Genomic DNA, 19,175 nt, shown 5'->3' on the forward strand with positions numbered 1-19,175 from the left:
TCATAGTATTCGATTTTTTTTGCGGCAGTTTGTATGACGTTACATTTTAGTAACCAAAGCCGGCGTAAACTTTCAGTTACAAGTGAGTATGTGCAATATATTACATTTGTACATGTAGACGTTTAGATACATGTAGGCGAGGAAGCTAAGTATTCAAAAAACGTATTTTAAACATTTTGTGTAACAATAACTTACTAAGCTGTGACCAACATGTGTATGTTTAAATTTTATGAGCATTGAGTCAAGTGTTTTTTCAGAATGATCCCCCTTTATAAATTTCTGGATCTTCCTCTAGTATAAATTTGCGTTCAAATATATTGTAATATTTTTAACAAAATAGACAAACATAGTAATGAATGTGTATTGTGTTTCCAATGTGAATGTCAAGCAAGTACAAATAATTTACATGTACATGTAAATATACAAACTAAAACTGAAAAATTATCAGCATTCACATACATGTATTTGTGGTAGCCTGTTTTTTTACTGTATATATTATGTTTTATTATATTTTGACAGTATTGTATTGTAAATTTATGTTTCGCATTTATTGCATTCTTTATATGAATAAAGATAGTATTTGATGAATATTTGAATTATTAAACCTATTTGGTTAATTGTTTTATTTGACGATTTACGCTAACTGGACTTGTGGACAGACGACGAATTCTACTGGTTTGTTAAGTTTCATCTCTTCTATATTTAACTTCTAAGGTTTCTAGTTAAATCTTCATGGTTGATTAGACCGCATACTTTCTTTATTTCTATTGGTCATTTTCTTTTGTTCTTTATTCGGAGACGCACTTACTATAAAACTTTCATTGGTATAGGATTGGATAAAACTATCCAGACGAGACTATCTACCATTTGTGATATTTCTTGTGTTCTTGTTCATCTGAGACATAGGAGTCCATTTCTTGAAAGGTCAGTTTCTTTCTCTGTTATTAATATTTCGTTAATAGTCCAGAAAATAGTATTTTAGCCGGCATGAGTTATTTGCATGAGACGGTTCAATGTTAGAATGGCGAATGCGAGATGTGCGCTGTATGAATGTTTAAAATGCATAAATTTCCAGATAAAGAATATGTTGACATTAAATGAGCATTATTTCATTTTTATTCATATTTTTCCTAACTAGAGTATTAGCGAATATAAATAGGATATTTGAATAAATTGCCGTATGAATGAGGATTCGATTCGAGTGCTCCTGAATGAGTGTTGTTAATATTCTATCTTTTAAAGTTAGCGCTACGAAAAACACTTTATTTAATTGTGGTCAATGTAATTGTTTCCTTAGGAGTACAAATCAAGTATTCACGGGTAAATGAATGAATACAATTTATTTACAAGTGTCATTTGTTATAAAGGTACTTTTCATGATGAACCGTGGGATGATATTGATGTAGATTTTTAAGATTCAGGATAGCCTTTGCACCTTGATGTGAGGTAGGCAGTGTATTATGTTTGTTTTAGTTATATTTTGTTAATTTGCTATGGTTTTGGCCTGTCGCATAACTTTGCAATCAGCATTATGTTTTTATCACTTTGTTAATATTTTGATTGAGATTCGTATTGCTTGGCAATCGTTATAATTTTCATGCCTGATTTGGTAACACGCAAATTTGCGAGTCATTAACATATTTCAAGAGTTTTGAGGTCATCGTATAATATACTGATGAGACCGTACTGAACTTGGAGAAAACACATAGAAGAGCATTCTATTTTTAATTTTTAATTGAGGATAATTATGATACAGATACGTATTGTTACATGCAGTTATATTAATAGCAGAGTGTTTGCTACTTTGTATTTATTACTGTATTTGTTTTATAGTGCCTATTTCCTGTATTTGATCCCGTGTTGTCGTATACAGTAGAATAAAACGAATCTTAACCTTTGATGTCTTGATGACTCTATATTAGCCCATTCTAAGAGCTGCTACATATTTATAGCAAGATAAAGCATATGCATTCCACATTCAGAATAATGTCTAATCTCGACGTGTCATCTTCTACTTTTTATCGTGCTGTCAGCCTTTAAAATCACGTTTGATGCTTGGTATGATTGTACACTTACGTCGTACATGACTTGAAAATTGTAACATCCTATGTCGCCATTACGATAACGTTATGTCGTAATTACGGCATTCTAGGTTGTAATTCCAACATACATGTACTGTGCGATATCGTGATTTCAACATAATTATGATGTAATCACGACACAATATATTTTTTTTTATTTTTAAACCTCACTGTTAAATGTTGGAAATGCCTTCAAAGTGTTTTTAGAACCTCTGAAAAAAATTTGAGCTGGGGTCCCCTATGCCTTGTTATTCCACCAAGTCTGAGGGGGTATCAGCCCAGTAAAGAACATAGAATAAAGTTGAACCATTGCTATACAACATTTCCATCATCACCATTCAACTCAGGAGACCATGCTTATAATATATAAACCAAATATCGTTGAAGTCAAAGCAAGTATAAAACATAGCAGGAAAATGACCGCCAAGAACAAACTATCGTCATTCCAAAAAAAAAAAAAAAATGTTCATGCAGGTAGCGTATGAGGCGTATTTTTAATCACATGTACCTTGGGTCAAAAGCCTGTCTCTCAGGCAACAATCGTCTCATCTGTCATATACTTTCGTACTGATATTACTACTGTCGTTAAATTCGAGTTGAAGGTCTACACATTGTTTCGTTAGACTCTTTAATATCTAGCTCTGGTGGATAAATGGATGGAAGCCATTCTATAAATCTGGGATAGTTAATGGCAGTGGCGGATCCAGATGGGGTAAAGGGAGTATCCCTCTTTTTTTTTGAAGAGTTTTCATTTTCATGTGTAAAATTGACCAAAAAAATGGCAAATAATGTCCTAGCATCCCCACCCCTTTTAATGAGAAAGCCGGCTGGCACCACTCCTTTTCAAAGTGTCTAGATCCGCCCCTGTTAATGGAGAGAAAATCGTCATTATATCGATATGACAAAATAAAGACTTGAACTTCTTTTCTTTAAAAAAATATACAAATATTATTTAAGCTAAACATTGAAGCATACATACACCAGCTTGAAGATTTTTATTTGATAAAGAAAAAACAACATCGATGCATACATTTTATACATTCTGTGATAAGAATGATATATGGGTGATGGATATGGGAAATTCGAAAACATCGATGTAAATATGATGTTGAATGAATTATGCGATATATACATGTACATGTACAAATGTACGTGTAAAGTTGACTGATATTTTCCCACGATTACCATCTAAGTATCATTCTCGAATAGAACTGAAAAACAAACAGATATCTACCGAAACAGCCAACAATGCTGATACAGTAAATACATATTCCTTCTTTTTATCGTACCATCCAACGGCGCTGTTGGTATCGTCACTATTAATTTTCTGGCTCAATATATTGCTTCTCTAAGGCCAAGAAAAAATGTCTGTTCAAGGTTACATGTATATTGGATGAAAAAAATAGTGTAGGTAGGTACCTGTCGATAAAATCGTTTCATTGTTTAGAATTATTTTACATAGGCACTTATTGGAGTATTTCTTGACTTTAATAGCGCTCAAGTGAAAAAAAAGATTAAGCGGCTTTACATAAAAAATATGCCAATAAAATGTGTTAACAAAGATAAACAGAAACATAGGGTAACCTTTACTGAACTGAAAAAGAGACGCTTCAGATGGCTGGGCCACGTGTTACGGATTCCAAATGAACGCCTGGAGGGAACTTGTTGCGGCATTATGTCGTCGCATTGGGGTCGAAGAGGATAGGTGAGGTTAGGCAACTTAGGGTACTAACCTTTAACAGACGTACAGCATTTTTTTCTTGGCCTACTTGGATCAACATTTTCATTTCTGCTATATTAATTCAGTAGAACCTCAATCAGTTGACAATAAATACAATTATATACAGTGGAACCTGTTTAAACCGAAAACATATTGACTTAAAAATTTATTCACGTTTTAAAAAGGTGAAAATTTAAATTACATTCAAATTATGGTTAACACATTTTTTTTAATCAGGGTTCATTTTAGACAGGTTTTACTGTACTTTCAGAACCAGATAGGAAATACACTCTTTGAGACGTTCTCGTTTCCCGTTTTAGCGTTCGCGCATCGTTTATCGTGCGTTTTCATGTCGTTCTGCGTTCGTTTAAACGGACGATAAACGCACGATAGTAGCGTTGGTTTACACGCACGATAGGAGCGTTCGTTTATTGTGCGTTTGGTGGACGTTTAGCGTGCGTGCGGGAAACCTTAACGTCTCAAGGAGTGTACTTTCTGACATATTTTCCAGCATAATGCATAAGAACAAAGAGAGTTACTATCACTCGTCCGAGTATTTTCGATTGATGCTTCTGATACATGTACAAGATGTACATGTATCGTCTCAAAACTAGCATGCCACCATGCTACACATGTATACATGAGGCAAATCATCGCCGCCGTTCGTTTTTAGTGCCACAAACCAGCTGAAACAGATCTTTCTCAATGTGCACGTATCAATCGAATGGCGTATCCAAAAATTACCAGTAGAGCATGCTGAGGAAAAGTGCGATGACGACCACAACAATGATAATACCGATGACAGTCCGTACGCTTACGTCGACGGCGTCAGTCTTAGGTTCCACGGCACATGACCCTGAAATCAAGGCGTGTCTGAAAAAATATCAATAAAAAAGAAAATAATTATATGCATCTAGTGTTTTAGTCATCGTTAATTCACAGTCGCGTCTGAATAGAGATTAAATTTTATTTGCTCAAAACACGGAATTTATCAATTATATATGTACACGGAAAACTTAAAACGGGGAGAATAACAAACATTGCTTGATTGATTATAGTGTAACGTTCTATGACATATATTTCATAAAAAAAATCATGACGATAGCGACTGACCAATCAAACAGATCCTGTTTCGTACTAGTCCGACGAACTAAACCGAATCTTTATTGTGCTAGCTCACTGAAGCAACACCATACATGTAGGTATGTCATCCTTCTCGGACAAATTATTCGAGCCAACCAGTTGTCATTCTATCTCACAAAATAATGCATTTAGGAACAGAACTATATGAATTTCAGACTTCAAATAATCTTGTTTTTGACAATTGCAGATTTATTCTTAAATATGTTGTTTACACTTTTGTTTTTGATGCTATATAGAAGACTTAGTTGTAAAACTTTTTTTTAATTCGACTTGTGCTTGTTTATTAAAAAAACATTTAAAGATGCAGTTACAAAAATGTAGCAATGCTTCAGCGCTTAATGTAATGTATTATTAAACAATGAAAGAAAACATTTCAGTGAGGAATGTCCTAGATATTGACATTTAATTAGTTGAACCCTAAAAAGACGAGGTTATACATGTACATTTGTATGACATTAACTATTTAAGATGATGCTTTGGAGGGGAGAAAAAAACTCTTTTTTATCACGTTTAGGGCAAAACAAATACATAGTCATTTCTTTTAAGGGAAAAAAAAACATCAAGCACCCTTTCATTTGATTATATCATGGTTGATACATATGAAGTTACATTTGTAAAGATGTCTAATAAAGAATACACTAAGAAACGCGGGAAATGTGAGGCTGCCCAGGCCTGTGTTTCACCAAAAACAAAAGAGAGAGATTTTCTGCAAACCTTTGGGTTTTCCCCACACATCTTCAATTTCAAGTGACATGATTTGTCGAAATGTCAGTTCCGAAAGGATTTGAGGGAAATTTCAATTCGAGATTCATTATCAAAACGCTGGAATCATATTTTTTTCACTGATTGTACAATTAGCTGAATTCGTACATGTACACCTGTCAGCGCACTGTTACATGTTTCGTCTATACGATCTTTTTTGCACGATCTTAAAAAAAGCTTTACGTAATTTGGTTTTAAGATAAACATTCTCCGACTGAATACTTCGTTTGTGAAAGACAATTTTGTGTTCTCTATAATGCATGTGTTTCTTTCATAAACGAACCTTTAAAACTGGTATACACTTGAATGGTTCTTTCAATAACTTTATAAAAGCGCACTACCGGCCGTTCGACTCTTAATTTTTAACCATTTATTTTAGCTTCATTGCGGCGCATTTCCAGAAGTATGATACTTACTTGTATTTTTCGACCATGAACTTTATAGCAGGACCTTCCTGACCGTTTGATAAGTAACCGTTTAAAGCTTTTTCGTATATAAATGAAATGCAGTCGTAGTTTAAAATTTTGCTCGCAGCATCTCCAACCAAAGTAAAAATCTATAAGACACCATTATAAATCTTGTAAACAAGGCTATACTTTGGTGTGGTTTGAACATATTTATATATTTATATCATATATTTATATTAAAATATAACTTTTTTGTATATGCATTATAAGTAATTGTTTAAACCTCAAGGGCTTGCTCCCACTATCAAATACGTAGCCCCATTAGTATTTAATCTACACTAGAGGGGCTACGTTTGATAATGGGCGCAAGCCCCTGTGCCTAATGCAATAAAATCTCTGTGTTTTTTCCTTCATGTGCCACAACTTATTCACATTTCGACTGATTCTTAGACGGAGAAGTTCTTAATTGCGATAACACTACGAACAATAAATTTCCCGCGCTTTCTGTTGTCTGTGTTAAGGTCATATTAGTTTCACTTTAGGTCCAAGCGATTGTAGAAATATACAGTTTGAATGTTCAAATCACTGTGTTGATTTAATTAGAAGTATTTTATTGAGAAACCTGACTTTATTCATTATATTTATCATTTGTCAAGTATTTCTGAGCAGTAAATAGTGATATATTCGATTTTATTAAAAAAAAATAAATGAGTTAAAGCGAGGCACCCCCAAATCTGGGATCACCCTTGTGTAGGTTATAAACTATTGGATCTACATATTTGATATAGCAAGCCCCAGTAAATCCTATATTGTTTACCCTGTATCGTATACCTTATATCGCACCCTTACTCGGAACACACCCCTATATCGCACCCCTACTCGAAACACACATGAAGTATTATAGTTAGTTCTTATGATAAATAATAATGAACATGACATGTCAGAATCTAATGTCCTGCGGAAACTATTTCATGCTCGGACACATTGGTGGGAAAGCAATCACCACTAACTTTAAGTTTTTAGTATGACTCAGTCGTGTTGCACACATGAACATCTATATGTACGATATTATTTGCATCATGCACATTGTTTGTATTGAGCAAAAAAAAAAAACCAATGACTACAATTGTTACAACAAATACAGAAAAACAAGAAAAAAAAAATTCCCACGAAAAACCGTAGCGTACAAGTGCATCTATATGACCTTGACCCGGAGGTGGTATGGATGCACCGAGACAGTTAGTCAACTCTGAAGCTTTATACTCATGTAAACATATCACTTTAAATACCTCATAAACTTTAAATACTTATTAGTTAAAATCGACAAAGTGTGTTTCAAATGTATTCATAACTAAACATCACAACCTTCCGCGCCATTGATTATTTTCTATCCCCAAACATGATTTTCTAACTTGATACATTGTCGAGACGATTTTCATTTCTATGCGGTAAATTTTATAAAAATATGCAGCCGACTATCCCTCAGTTAGGACTTTGTTTTCGCGGAAGTGGTTGTGTAATATATTAATTCACAAATACCAACCGACCTCTTTATCGTAACGCGACAGAACGACAATAACATCATTCCCACAATTCCCTGTACCGAATTTCCATCCCCATTTCCGCAAACTAGCGGTGAATTCGGCGTATCCTTTCTTAAACCTGGAATATACAAAGTACATGTAAAAACAATCCACAACTATAAACATAATGTATGATATATACGAGTATTTAATTCGATATCAACTTACAATTTACATGTAGTTACAGATGAGACCAGTTCTATTAACCTCACACAAAACTGTCCTAGAACTGAATGAAGACCATTTCTATGACTGCTCTAGAGCCAGCTCTTACATTTCTAGCAGAGCCGACTCTACGAGAACAGTTCTACAAATCAAATTAAAATAAAACAAAATCAACATAAAAAAACGTAAAAAGAAAACAACAACTTGAAATCAGAAATAATTAAAAGCAACGGTTACCAAGAATCAGCGCCACAAAACTTGGACTAATTACTTAAGACATCGATTTCAAAGAACCATGGAAATTAAGAATGTTCTCAATATATTTTTGTAGCACCGCAGCTGGGAATCAAGTCACTAAATAACTGGGAGCATGACATGGGAAGTGTGGTAGGGGGTAAGTATACCTCCTTACTAGAAATTAGTTGACGGAAGTGAACAAAAACAATATAAGTAATAAATACTGGTTTTAATACATCAAATCGCATATAAATAAATGTAATCGTACAATGAAAACTTAAAAATAATAGTAGAGAATTTAAAAATTACATGTTTTAAGATATATACGAATTTTACATATTGGTGCACATAAATGAATAAATCCATCTTCGAAAAGTACACGTTCATGAACAAGTATATATCGGTATACAAGCCTGACCAGTATACTACTGCCATATACACAAATTACAACTTCAAATGTCCTTAACTTGCTTCTAACCAACGGAGAGCACATTAAACAAATTGTCTTCTTTTACACGTACATGTACTTCTATAAATATACAACCAAAGCTTTGATGTTGAAGCGAGGCACTCAAAGCAGTCTTCTAGGTTTGACTAATGCCCACAAAATAAAGATGTTTTCATACAGACTTTGTATGAGAAAATGTCAATATGGCATGCTTTATTTGGAACATCTTTCGGTGCTTTTCATTAATTTTGCCTCTGTTCGATTGATTTTTGAAGTTTCTGTTTCCCGCCTTCCGAGAACTACTGCTCGTTCGGATTAAACGTCCTTGCCGGATTTGGCTGAAATTGGGGGAACAAAATAAGCAATAATTAGAAACGATGAATAAAAAAATAAAATGAGAGCACACTTAATACATGTACATGTAGATAAAGAAGCAGAGCTACCGAAAAAAAATCCTTAATGAACAATGGATTATTTATCAACTGACACCACTATAAATTGAAATTAAATTTTTTTATTGGTAAGTACCAGTCCGTCTCAGAATCATGCAGTGGATGATTTATTGATGTCAGATATTTGAACCAAACTGACTGTTGATCTGTTGGATATAATGGAAAACAAAATAAATAAAACAAAAATCAAAATATTTTCACCATTACCATAGCAACGACCACTCCTTAGCAACTACCACTTTTGGGCCTAAAATCATAAAAAAATATCTCAATTTGAATGTAATGTGTTATATCTAACGGTTAAACTTTGTCAAGCTACATAATTATATTAATGAAATGTGTCTTGACTAAACAATTGTATTACAATAAAATACTAACCAATCTAATTGGCTTAAATATTGCAACCAAAATTCGTAATTTTGGACATTTTGAATAATGTTGAATTAGGCTATATTCAGACCCATTTTGCCGAGACTAGAAAGAAGATTTTATCCAAATACATGCATGGTTGTGAAACAGGATTTCTCCACTGAATCGTTTCAAATATCAAAAATATGTAACCTGTCTTTGTTTTTTGCTCATCTGGACCCGAAACAACCCCCATGAAGATTTTTTTCTTCTTAACGCTTTTTTTTCTCCAGACCATAACATTTTTGTCTTTGACCTAGACTTCTAATATTTGGTATTTATATTGACAGAATGACGAACAGAAAAGGCGATTCCAATATACCACCAAATATAAGATTTGCAAAAATGTTCACAAGTGAATTTTTACAAAGAAGCGGGCTTCAGAGTCATGGAAATTTATCATTATTTCTAATATATTAAGAGTTATCGATCTTGTCAGTCTCAGTTGAGGACTGCCAAGGATGGACTCTGTATGAGGAAATGAAACAATTTTGTTTGCACTGGATACAAGTTTGCAATTGATTATGTACATGTATGTACATAGGAAGTAAGACACCAAAACAGTTTTGATGTTAACTTACTTGATGAATTGATAAAAAAATGCACATGTATGCAGAAACAACGAACTACTTTCTTTTCTACCGTATCAATAAATGCACTTGCCTGGAGGTCCTGATACCAGGAGTGCTGGTAGGCGTCGTGGTTTTCTGTCAGCAACATTCCAGTCTGGTACAACATCATAAGATATTCCGCCTCTGGCTTCTGTTGTCTGTGTTGTGACAATCCAACAAGTTTTCAATTCTTTTATTATTTTATCTGACAATCGTCGATCTGGACATGTTATCGGAACATCGCAGTTAAGCTATGGTGATATTTTCCGAATATCCCTATGTAAGCATGCCGTGCAACACCTAGCTTTCATAAAAAGCGCGCCTACCTTCGAAGTAGTCTTGTCGAAAGTGGGCGCGTCAAGTACTATGATGCCGTATGTTACGTCGACATCGGTAACGCTCCGAAACATTGGATGATAGTTAAGGAAATAATTGATACGTCGAAGAGTTACGCTTAAATTCACTGGAATGAAGTTAATATACAAAATGTAACTACCGTCAGAAGCATTTAAATATAATTATGTGCAAAAATGCAGTTGAGCTACGTGTATGTAACTAATGTCACTACGCAATTGGTTACAAACGCGGAATGATGTTCAACTGTTCATATACACGTGATTTACGAAATTGCCTTTTCGTTCGTTACTCTGAAATTCATTTGTTGAAAAAAAAAAGAAGAAATTTCTCAACACTCGTGTACTATATATCAAGTCTTCAATAGGAACTCGAGCTTTCAGTAACTAAAGAATATTTCACCATAATGTAATTATCCCAAATTGCTATAAGCTTTAAGACTACGAAAAAAAAGAGAAGATTTTAACTGTGGGCAAAGGGACTTGCCCCCACTATCAAATATATGCATATTTGATATAGGGAGCAAGCCCCAGTGCTGTGGGGGAGAAATTTGGGTGAAATGTACATGTACATGTAGGAAAGTGTACATGTACATTCCCTTCAAGACATTCGTATGGAATTATAAGACTGGAGAAATGCTTACTCAGTTAACCATAGTGTATCTATCCTGTTCACAAACGCCACTGATATGACGTATTCGTCGACTTTTCCGTCACAGATGTTGTCTTTAGGCTTCACATCAGCAACAATCTGGTCTATTTCATCAGCTACACGTGGTAAAATGTTGAATGTTAGTTTCTTTTAAGTTTTTAAACATAGGATCAAAACATTACATGTTTTAAGTCAACATATGTTTTGATTAAGAGAGTCTATGGAATTCTGAGATTCTATTGTTTATGACATTCGTGATTGGTCAGAACGTACAAAATGTATTTCACGAGGACGCAGCGACGGCGCGAAGTTATTGACAATGACGAAAGTTGAATCTTTTCACGACTGATTTATCATGCTTTCATGATTTCTATAATTTAACTTTTGATACAACACTACTACAGTCAAAGAATTCAGATGTACATTTGTGTACATGTGTATAGCACAGTACAATGTACACACACAAAATAAAAGAAAGAAAAAATATCGCACGCGTTGGGGTACTAGAAATGCATGTACCCTCACTTATTCAGGAATTAGACATGGGACTGTAACTTTACTAAATTCAAATGCACGGTCAAAATAAAGCCACACATCAAATTTGAAATCAACACAAAATGAGCATGGACGAATGAATTGACGGGCGAAATGACGGACTTACGGACGGACATTATGATTCAAATATACAACCCACACTATGAATGGGGGTATTTACGCGTGTAAAAATCTTATATTATACCCCATTTACATACATACATTTTGTTCATGTACATGTTACCATTAAAGCATACTATCCAGTGAAGTTATAGATCGGTACACTTGTCTTTCTTTATACATGTTACAAATTCGAATTGAGGTTTTTCTCAAATCCGGTCTCAAATCAAAATATCAACCAATTTAGTGGGGCTAACTGGAAAGAATTGAGAACATAATTTCACTTTTTATGAGACTAGATATTGAAAATATTACGTTTTCTTACTTGAAACCTTGATAAAGTTCGTTCGAAGGACCTTTTTTCTATGGGAAAAAAAAAGATGCTGTAGGAATGGACCGAAAACTATATACTATGTTTATATAATTCAGTAAATGTGCAACAGACGTGTTCCGATTGGTTGAAGCGGAACAATATTACAGTTGATGTCGTATAGGCATTGCACATACCTGTATGTATAAACATGTATCAATGATTTACGTCTTAAAGACGGCGAGAGAAAGTTTTTATAATAGAACTCCCATTATGCATCACCTCAAAAGTATTAAGTTGCAGACTTTTCTAAAAATCAGACGGAGGGTGATTCATACATGTCAAAAAGCCACCGAATTCTGTTTTATTTCTTGTTCAGAAACAGTAAACTGATCACATAACCCAAGGATTTATACATGTTTATAGCCAGGATTGGAATCTCGCAAAATTTTACAGGCTACAATAATAAATATGTTACGTAGATTACCCATGATGCATTCCGTTGATGCTGAACGTGCTCTAGGCCTGTTAATGGCGGACGATTTAATTTCCATGGCTTCATCATTTCATCACGATAAATGTACATGTAGGTATTCTGACCCACATGGTTTGAAAATAAAATATCCTACATTAAGTTGCCTCCAAACGTTTTCCATGTTTTGTTTTGATCAATATCTCGATTCGAGACCGTAATCTTATCATTTTTTTCAACCTGGTTCCATCTTCAAAGGCGGCCTACATTCCTCATTTAAAATTCAAACTCCCATTTTAAAACCCGATTAAATGTCATAAAATTCGTTTCAAATTGATCAGAGAAGGTATGAAGGTGTATATAAGGAATTTTGTAGCTATAGCATTCCATGCAATTGTGATATCAACGTTTTTATATGCTTTGGTTTTGACTTCTGACTGCATAGCCCCGCCCTCCAAGACAGTTTCCATCCTCATTTAAAATTAAAACTCCTTCTTCAACCCGAACAATCGTCATAAAATTTGTTTTACATTGAATAAAAATAGTCTGATGGTGTATATAAGGAATTTTATTGCTGAAACCTCCCATTCTTTCGTGATGTCAACGTTTTTGTTTAACCAACTGTTGATATAAAAAAAATGGCGGCCCGAATCATGCCCTCGAGAAAAGGTATTCCCTTCTAAATTACTCCTTCAAAGCCCAGCCCGTGCAGGTCCGGGTGTCAAAAGAATAGGCCTGCAGCATCGATAGGCTTGTCGTAAAAGGCGACTAAATAGTGCTCAGAACCCTTGCTCGGGGCTAAGGCGCTCTGCCCACAGAGCAACTCTGTTGTGTGCCCCATATGGTGGAATGGGGTACCCCTTTTGTGTTGTATGTGGGGTTGTCAGGCTATAACACGGAAAACCTGACCGCAAAACCAGAGTGGTGCACTGTGTTGGAAAAGATGGCATGTTTCACGCACGTAAAAAAACCGCTGTGGAATTCGATAGGAGTAGGAACCTTTGCGCTCCGCCACAGGAGGCTAAATTGCCCGACCCTACCCACCTCTCCCTTTTTCTGGTGGCAATCAAAATTTGTCGACCTTTTTTATCCTTGTGTCCCATTGCATTTTCATTTCATCATCATCATATTTATCATCGGCATCATCTCATGTTCATCGCCTGAATATAGCTGAAATATTGCTGTTCGGGCGTTAAGCCCAAATAATCCATCAATCAACATTCAAAACTTGAACGATCATCATAAGATTTGTTTTAAACTGATAAAAAATGGTCTGAGAGAGTATAACAGGATGTTTGTAGCTTCCCCTGCTTTTGTGATATCAATGTTTTACATTACCTAATTTTAACTTCAATAGCAGTATTGTAAGTGGCTGTGGCGAGAATACTGAAATCTCGCCACGCAAGATATTGCGATAAACTACGAGATTGCAAATCCTTCTATATTCAACTCCTTGCATAACCAGTCTTAGTTTTTCATTTCGTAGTTGCGCTTTTGAGAAAAATAAATATTATATAGATTGTACATGAAATTTGCATTTTGCAAGAGTTATCGTTCTACGTTTGGCATCATTTGATTGATTTGAATGGGGGTGGGGGTGGGGGGAGATGAATGTATGATTTTTTTTTAAAAAGTGCAGATCTGAATGCAGAAAAGCTGATCACATGAGAGTATTGCATGTGTAGACTGAAAAAGCTTCGTTTGTAAGGTCTATTTTTCACCATGAATCATTTTACCATTGGCAGTGTCTAAAGTTCATGTGAACTTGTACTTAAACAATTTCATTGATTATCTTGAGATATGATGAATCACCCCAGTCTGTCTTTTTAGGCAGAACAATACTTAAGAGTCGATTAAATACGAGAAATAAATCCAGTGCGCCAGAAGATCGGAATAACACCGAATTCCTATTCCATTTATCATCACTCTATCCAACCTCCCCTATTACATACACCAATAGAAACAGACAGACATCAAGCGCGGGTCCAGAGGGGTGTAGAAGTTCGACCTAAAAAGTATTAAGTCGTACAACAAACGCATAGTAGATAATCGAAGAACGAGGAAAAAGAGGGGTCAAGGTACAAGTCATCATGCAAAAGCAATATATCAAATATTCAAGTGCAGTGTTTTTGCCAGGATTTCAAAAGCTTTAGTCACTGTTTGAGACTTTGTACAAAGACATACAAGTTTTGACTAAAATGAGTCAAAATGTAGCAAAAAGCTTTAGTCACTTGAGAAAATGATTAGTCAATGGTTAAAATGATTGAGCCTAGAAAAATCACTGAATATTTTACATGTATTAGATTCCCTCCAAGTCTAGAAATCTGTTACAGAAAAGTGTAACGGGAAAGACAAGGTGGTTGCCATACAGCATGTTGTATAATATCACACACTGCACAAAACTGTGATGTGAAGAGCAAGATAAAATGTGTCTCAACTGGTAAAAGACGGGTGCCTGATCATGATTTCCGTTAGGAGTATATATCTTACATATACAAATGTGTGTACCTTCGTGTTTCCCAATAATGGAGCAAGGATCGCATACAAAGGTTGAACTACAACCTCTTCCACAACGACCGCTTTGGCTCCTTGGATTCGGGTAATCGGCTGGCGTCCACATGACTTGACATTTTGCTTTAGGACACGCATGCGTAAAAACAAGGAGTACATTCAGAATGACTGTTAAAACTGATGATATGTACATTGTAGCACATACTTTGTTTAAAGAGTGGTAAAACCATAAGTCGGCTGTTCAGTCAGTACTCACACAGAAACACGTTGTTTGCTTCCTTTACTTCCGTGGATCGTCCCAATTTATATGTTTTGTTTATGCGACGTCACAGTATTTGAGTTTTTTTTGCGGCAGTTTGTATGACGTTAAATACAAGTCCAAAATCGGCGTTGCATTTGTACATGTAAACGTATTTATTTCTATCTTAAGATAGTTGTGCAAGCTAAGTACTCAAAAAAAAAGATTGTTAAACATTTTGTATGCAATAGCTATATATATAGCTTACTAGCCCATGGCAGATTTCACAAAAAAATACATGTAGTCGCAAGCCGTAGCACAAAATTTGAAAACCCTAAAACACCGCTGCTTTTTTTCAATGTGTTTTTATGCATGAATCACCTCTCATCTGATTTCTATACAGACTGCTACTTAAAAGTAGGGCTAGAAAAATAAACCTTTTTCATATTTCCGACTTTGACTTCATATTTCAAATTTCGAGCAAAGGGAAGACTTAGTAACCTTCCCGACAGACTTGTTTACAGTCCGATTGGAGCAATGGACAGCGGTAAACTTCAAATATATGACATTGTAGCTGCGGTAAAAACTTTTGAATGGTTAATTTCAAATCATTTGGCTACTTACCGAAGTGTAAATAGTTTAAGTTTCAAAGAAAAATGTTTACTGTTCTTTTTTCCCCAATCAGACCATCAACGCAAGGGTGCTAAGGTACTTAGAGGGATTTGTTTGGTAAAGGAAATAACTCTACATTGATTTTTGTGACGTCAGAATGGCGGGACCGTAAGGAGTGGCGTATTCGGAGAGAAATCGTACTAGTATCGTGTAAACGGTATGTGGTGGTTCATATGGTACATTTTAACTTCTTATTTGACAAACATTTTTTTTTAATTTTTCGGTTTAAAACTGATCGGAAAGTGTATTTTGAAGAAAACTGGAAGAATCTTGCCACGCCCTCCGATAACTTTCGACCAATCAACGGCTTTTGGTCAGGATCAATGTGATGCTTTTCTACAATGTCAGCTCAGCTGTCACCACCAGTTCAAGTAACTCGGCATGATTTCACCAAGAACTGAAGACAGAAGCGGGGGAATGGTAGGTATTTAATGTTGATTTATACGTCTGATCAATCGCAATCAAACTCAGGTTCGGGAAAAGCGTCCGCAACCACAGGTTTGCCACCAAAAATGAAATGAAAGTAAAGCCAGACTGACTTGCACTTCTTCTTTTCTTCTTGTCACACTTATGTACATATTATTTATAAAGTTTGTTATCGGATTGCTTGGTGTCACACAGTACACTCACTTGTTTCTGTCAACAGTAATGTGGAGGTTCAACCCCTCCCCCTTTTTTGAAGGAAATAAGTGCCTGTGCAGGATGCACTGTCAGTGTCAGATCTGGGCTACATATATATGTGTATAAAAAGTGTTCCTTGGAAATATATACCAGTTATCAACTCAATTATATACACATATTTACTTCAGTAGACAAAATAGTCCGAATTTCCTCTGACCCTGCAACCCTCCACTTTTTTATTTGGATATTGAAATGAAAAAGAGGAGGGTTGCGGGGTCAGAGGAAATTCGGACTATAGTCAGTATAGACAAAAAAAGGGACAAAATTGATTCTAAGCATATCATAGGCATGCATGTATAGACTTAAGGGTTAGGATGATGAAAGCTACTGTTGTTGCTGGTATATTCCTCCAGTGACAGTGGATCTCTCTACAAAGGTAGATATATATTAAATTTAATGTTGTTCAGACACTTTTTATGGGACAGGATAAATTTTACATTTCCCCAGGAAATTTCAATAGGTTTTCACACATGTAAGATACTGGTTGATATTTAAGCAGACCCAGATCTGGTTTTCTAGTGTGACTTGTTTTTTTCTTTATGAAATCTTCTATACACTAATCATCCCCTTAATTACCCTGACAGTAAATACACAAACTATATGTTTATAAATGACATGCAGTGATTATACTTTGTGTGCATTAACTATGATCACAAGAAGTTAAAAAACTATATATATATGTATAAAAATGTTAGCTACATGTATTAAAACCATGTACATACATGTACATGTATTAACACTAACAGTATGTACATAAACATGTGAATTATTAATACCTACACAAGTGTAGGCACTTTACTGTTCACCTCAGAACGTTGTGGACTATTTTACCAAAGCAACAAATGTACATGAATATTGTAAGATAATGATGATAAACACAAGCAGATACAGTACATGTACATGTAGCTTGACATTTTTGTTTGAACCCACATTACTGAATATGTGTATACATCCTGTGTTAAAAGAGCAAGAAGAATAAAATTTACAAGAAAGTATGAAAACCTATGTTATTGATAGTTTTGGGCTACTTATTGAGGGAATATATACTTATCAATTGCAAATTCTAGCAACTTATATAATTCTACATAATGAGTTGATATGCAGAATATAAATTTGTCCAGGTCCGTTTATATTATAAACTAGTCTTAAATGGAAGTGAGACACTGAATGTTTTGTTCAGGCTACAAAAAAAGTAATTTGGAACAAAAACAAAAGTATTTGTATATTCTGATAGCTTCTTGGGTCCATATATTTGTACATTGTAACAAAGGGTTTTTATAGGTAACAATGTCATTTTTTAAAAGGATAATTCATGTCTAAGCACACGTTTGTACTCGTGTCATTGTTTGTTTGAAGTAGGTTTGCATGCATAACTGTATGCATACGTCATTGTACATGTACTTTGACCATAACATTCATGTATTATATTTGATATTATCCTGATTATCAAACTATGTATATGTTTAAGCATCAAAGAATTGAAAATCTAAAAAGCATTGTGACATGGGGTCTCACTTGCTTTCCATAAACTTTTGTATTGAATCATGCCTAGCAAAAACAAGTGCCTGAACATGCCATGTATGTGCAAGTGCATTTACCTTTCATTTAGGTGCTTGGGAATTATATGTGCTGGCATATGTGGATTGGCATAATATAAATTTACCTTAGGAAAACAGGATTGACCCCCCCCCCCTTTTCAAAAAATGGTAAAATGTCCAACCCATCCTCTTTCAACTACAATAGGAAGTGGTTTAATATACAGAAAGGTTTAAATTTCATAGATAATATACTGGGAGGATTAGGTATGCAGACTAAAGTGTAAAAATCCATCTACATTGATCAGGGATCATTTTTATATTCAGACTTAGGCAAAAAATAGAATACAGAATAAACAGGAGGTAATTTTATAAGCAGAATGGAGTATAGAAGTGTGTTCTACAGAGAGTGATTTTATATGCAGACTGGAGTAAAAACTAATATATTACATACATTGGGTGTGATTATAGTACGGAGGTGCGTGAGATGGTGAGTAATTTCCTGTGCAGACTGGGTTATAAGAGAGTATTTAGCATCCAAGTATAGAAGTGTATGTTACATACTCAGGGAGCAATTCTAAATGTAGTTTCGGGTTTAAAATCTCATAGCATACACAGGACATTTTCTGGCATAAATTTTACTTGTACCATATAACCATAAATGATTCATATCAAAAGAAAATCATGACCCCACCCCATCCCCATTAAAAAAATCAGAAAATTTGTATTTTTTTCTTTGACACCCCCCCATTAACAGTAAAAGTTTGAAAATTGTCTTTCACTATCTTGATGAAAACAGCAGTGCATTTTACATTTAGTTTTCTTTTGCATATTTTGTATCATATGATTTTTGTAAGGACATGTATGGGTAAAATAACATATGTACATAACACATGCACAATATACATCAGTGTAGAAAATGTCTGTATAAACATTCCTGTAACAAATATGAAATGTGATAATTAAACCATTATTCTATACATAGATCTTGTGAACACTACCTCCAGTATTAATTGATCATGTGAGAGAAACAAAGTTTTCTATATGACAGATTGATAACATGTATGTAGTACACTTGTA

At 34.7% G+C, this 19,175-nt stretch overlaps 1 protein-coding gene and 1 long non-coding RNA gene across 4 annotated transcripts; one reads left to right on the plus strand and one right to left on the minus strand.

The window, feature by feature from the left end:
• Positions 1-43: 43 nt before the first annotated feature.
• On the plus strand, positions 44-1,894 carry LOC148599791 (uncharacterized). The gene is made up of 4 exons (XR_015917979.1): positions 44-82; positions 831-924; positions 1,368-1,446; positions 1,834-1,894. It is a non-coding gene; the product is annotated as an uncharacterized LOC148599791 (long non-coding RNA).
• Positions 1,895-3,061: 1,167 nt separating this feature from the next.
• LOC148599792 (uncharacterized) lies at positions 3,062-15,289 on the minus strand. 3 transcript variants are annotated; one of them, XM_088557844.1, is made up of 5 exons: positions 15,175-15,289; positions 11,015-11,138; positions 7,661-7,775; positions 6,123-6,262; positions 3,062-4,674 (listed from the first exon to the last, which is right to left on the minus strand). In XM_088557844.1, the coding sequence occupies exons 1-5, from the start codon at positions 15,197-15,199 to the stop codon at positions 4,542-4,544; spliced, it is 537 nt and encodes a 178-aa protein (XP_088413970.1). In that variant the 5' UTR covers positions 15,200-15,289; the 3' UTR covers positions 3,062-4,541. The 3 variants fall into 3 exon arrangements, with proteins under 3 accessions (XP_088413970.1, XP_088413969.1, XP_088413971.1); XM_088557843.1 differs by lacking the exon at positions 15,175-15,289 and adding an exon at positions 14,967-15,167; XM_088557845.1 differs by lacking the exons at positions 6,123-6,262; positions 15,175-15,289 and adding an exon at positions 14,967-15,167.
• Between the last annotated feature and the right edge of the window lie 3,886 nt (positions 15,290-19,175).

The sequence above is a fragment of the Perna viridis genome, chromosome 13 (assembly GCF_037379345.1).
Source record: "Perna viridis isolate PV_CMFRI_1.1 ecotype Kerala chromosome 13, ASM3737934v1, whole genome shotgun sequence".
Classification (NCBI taxonomy): Eukaryota; Metazoa; Mollusca; class Bivalvia; order Mytilida; family Mytilidae; genus Perna; species Perna viridis.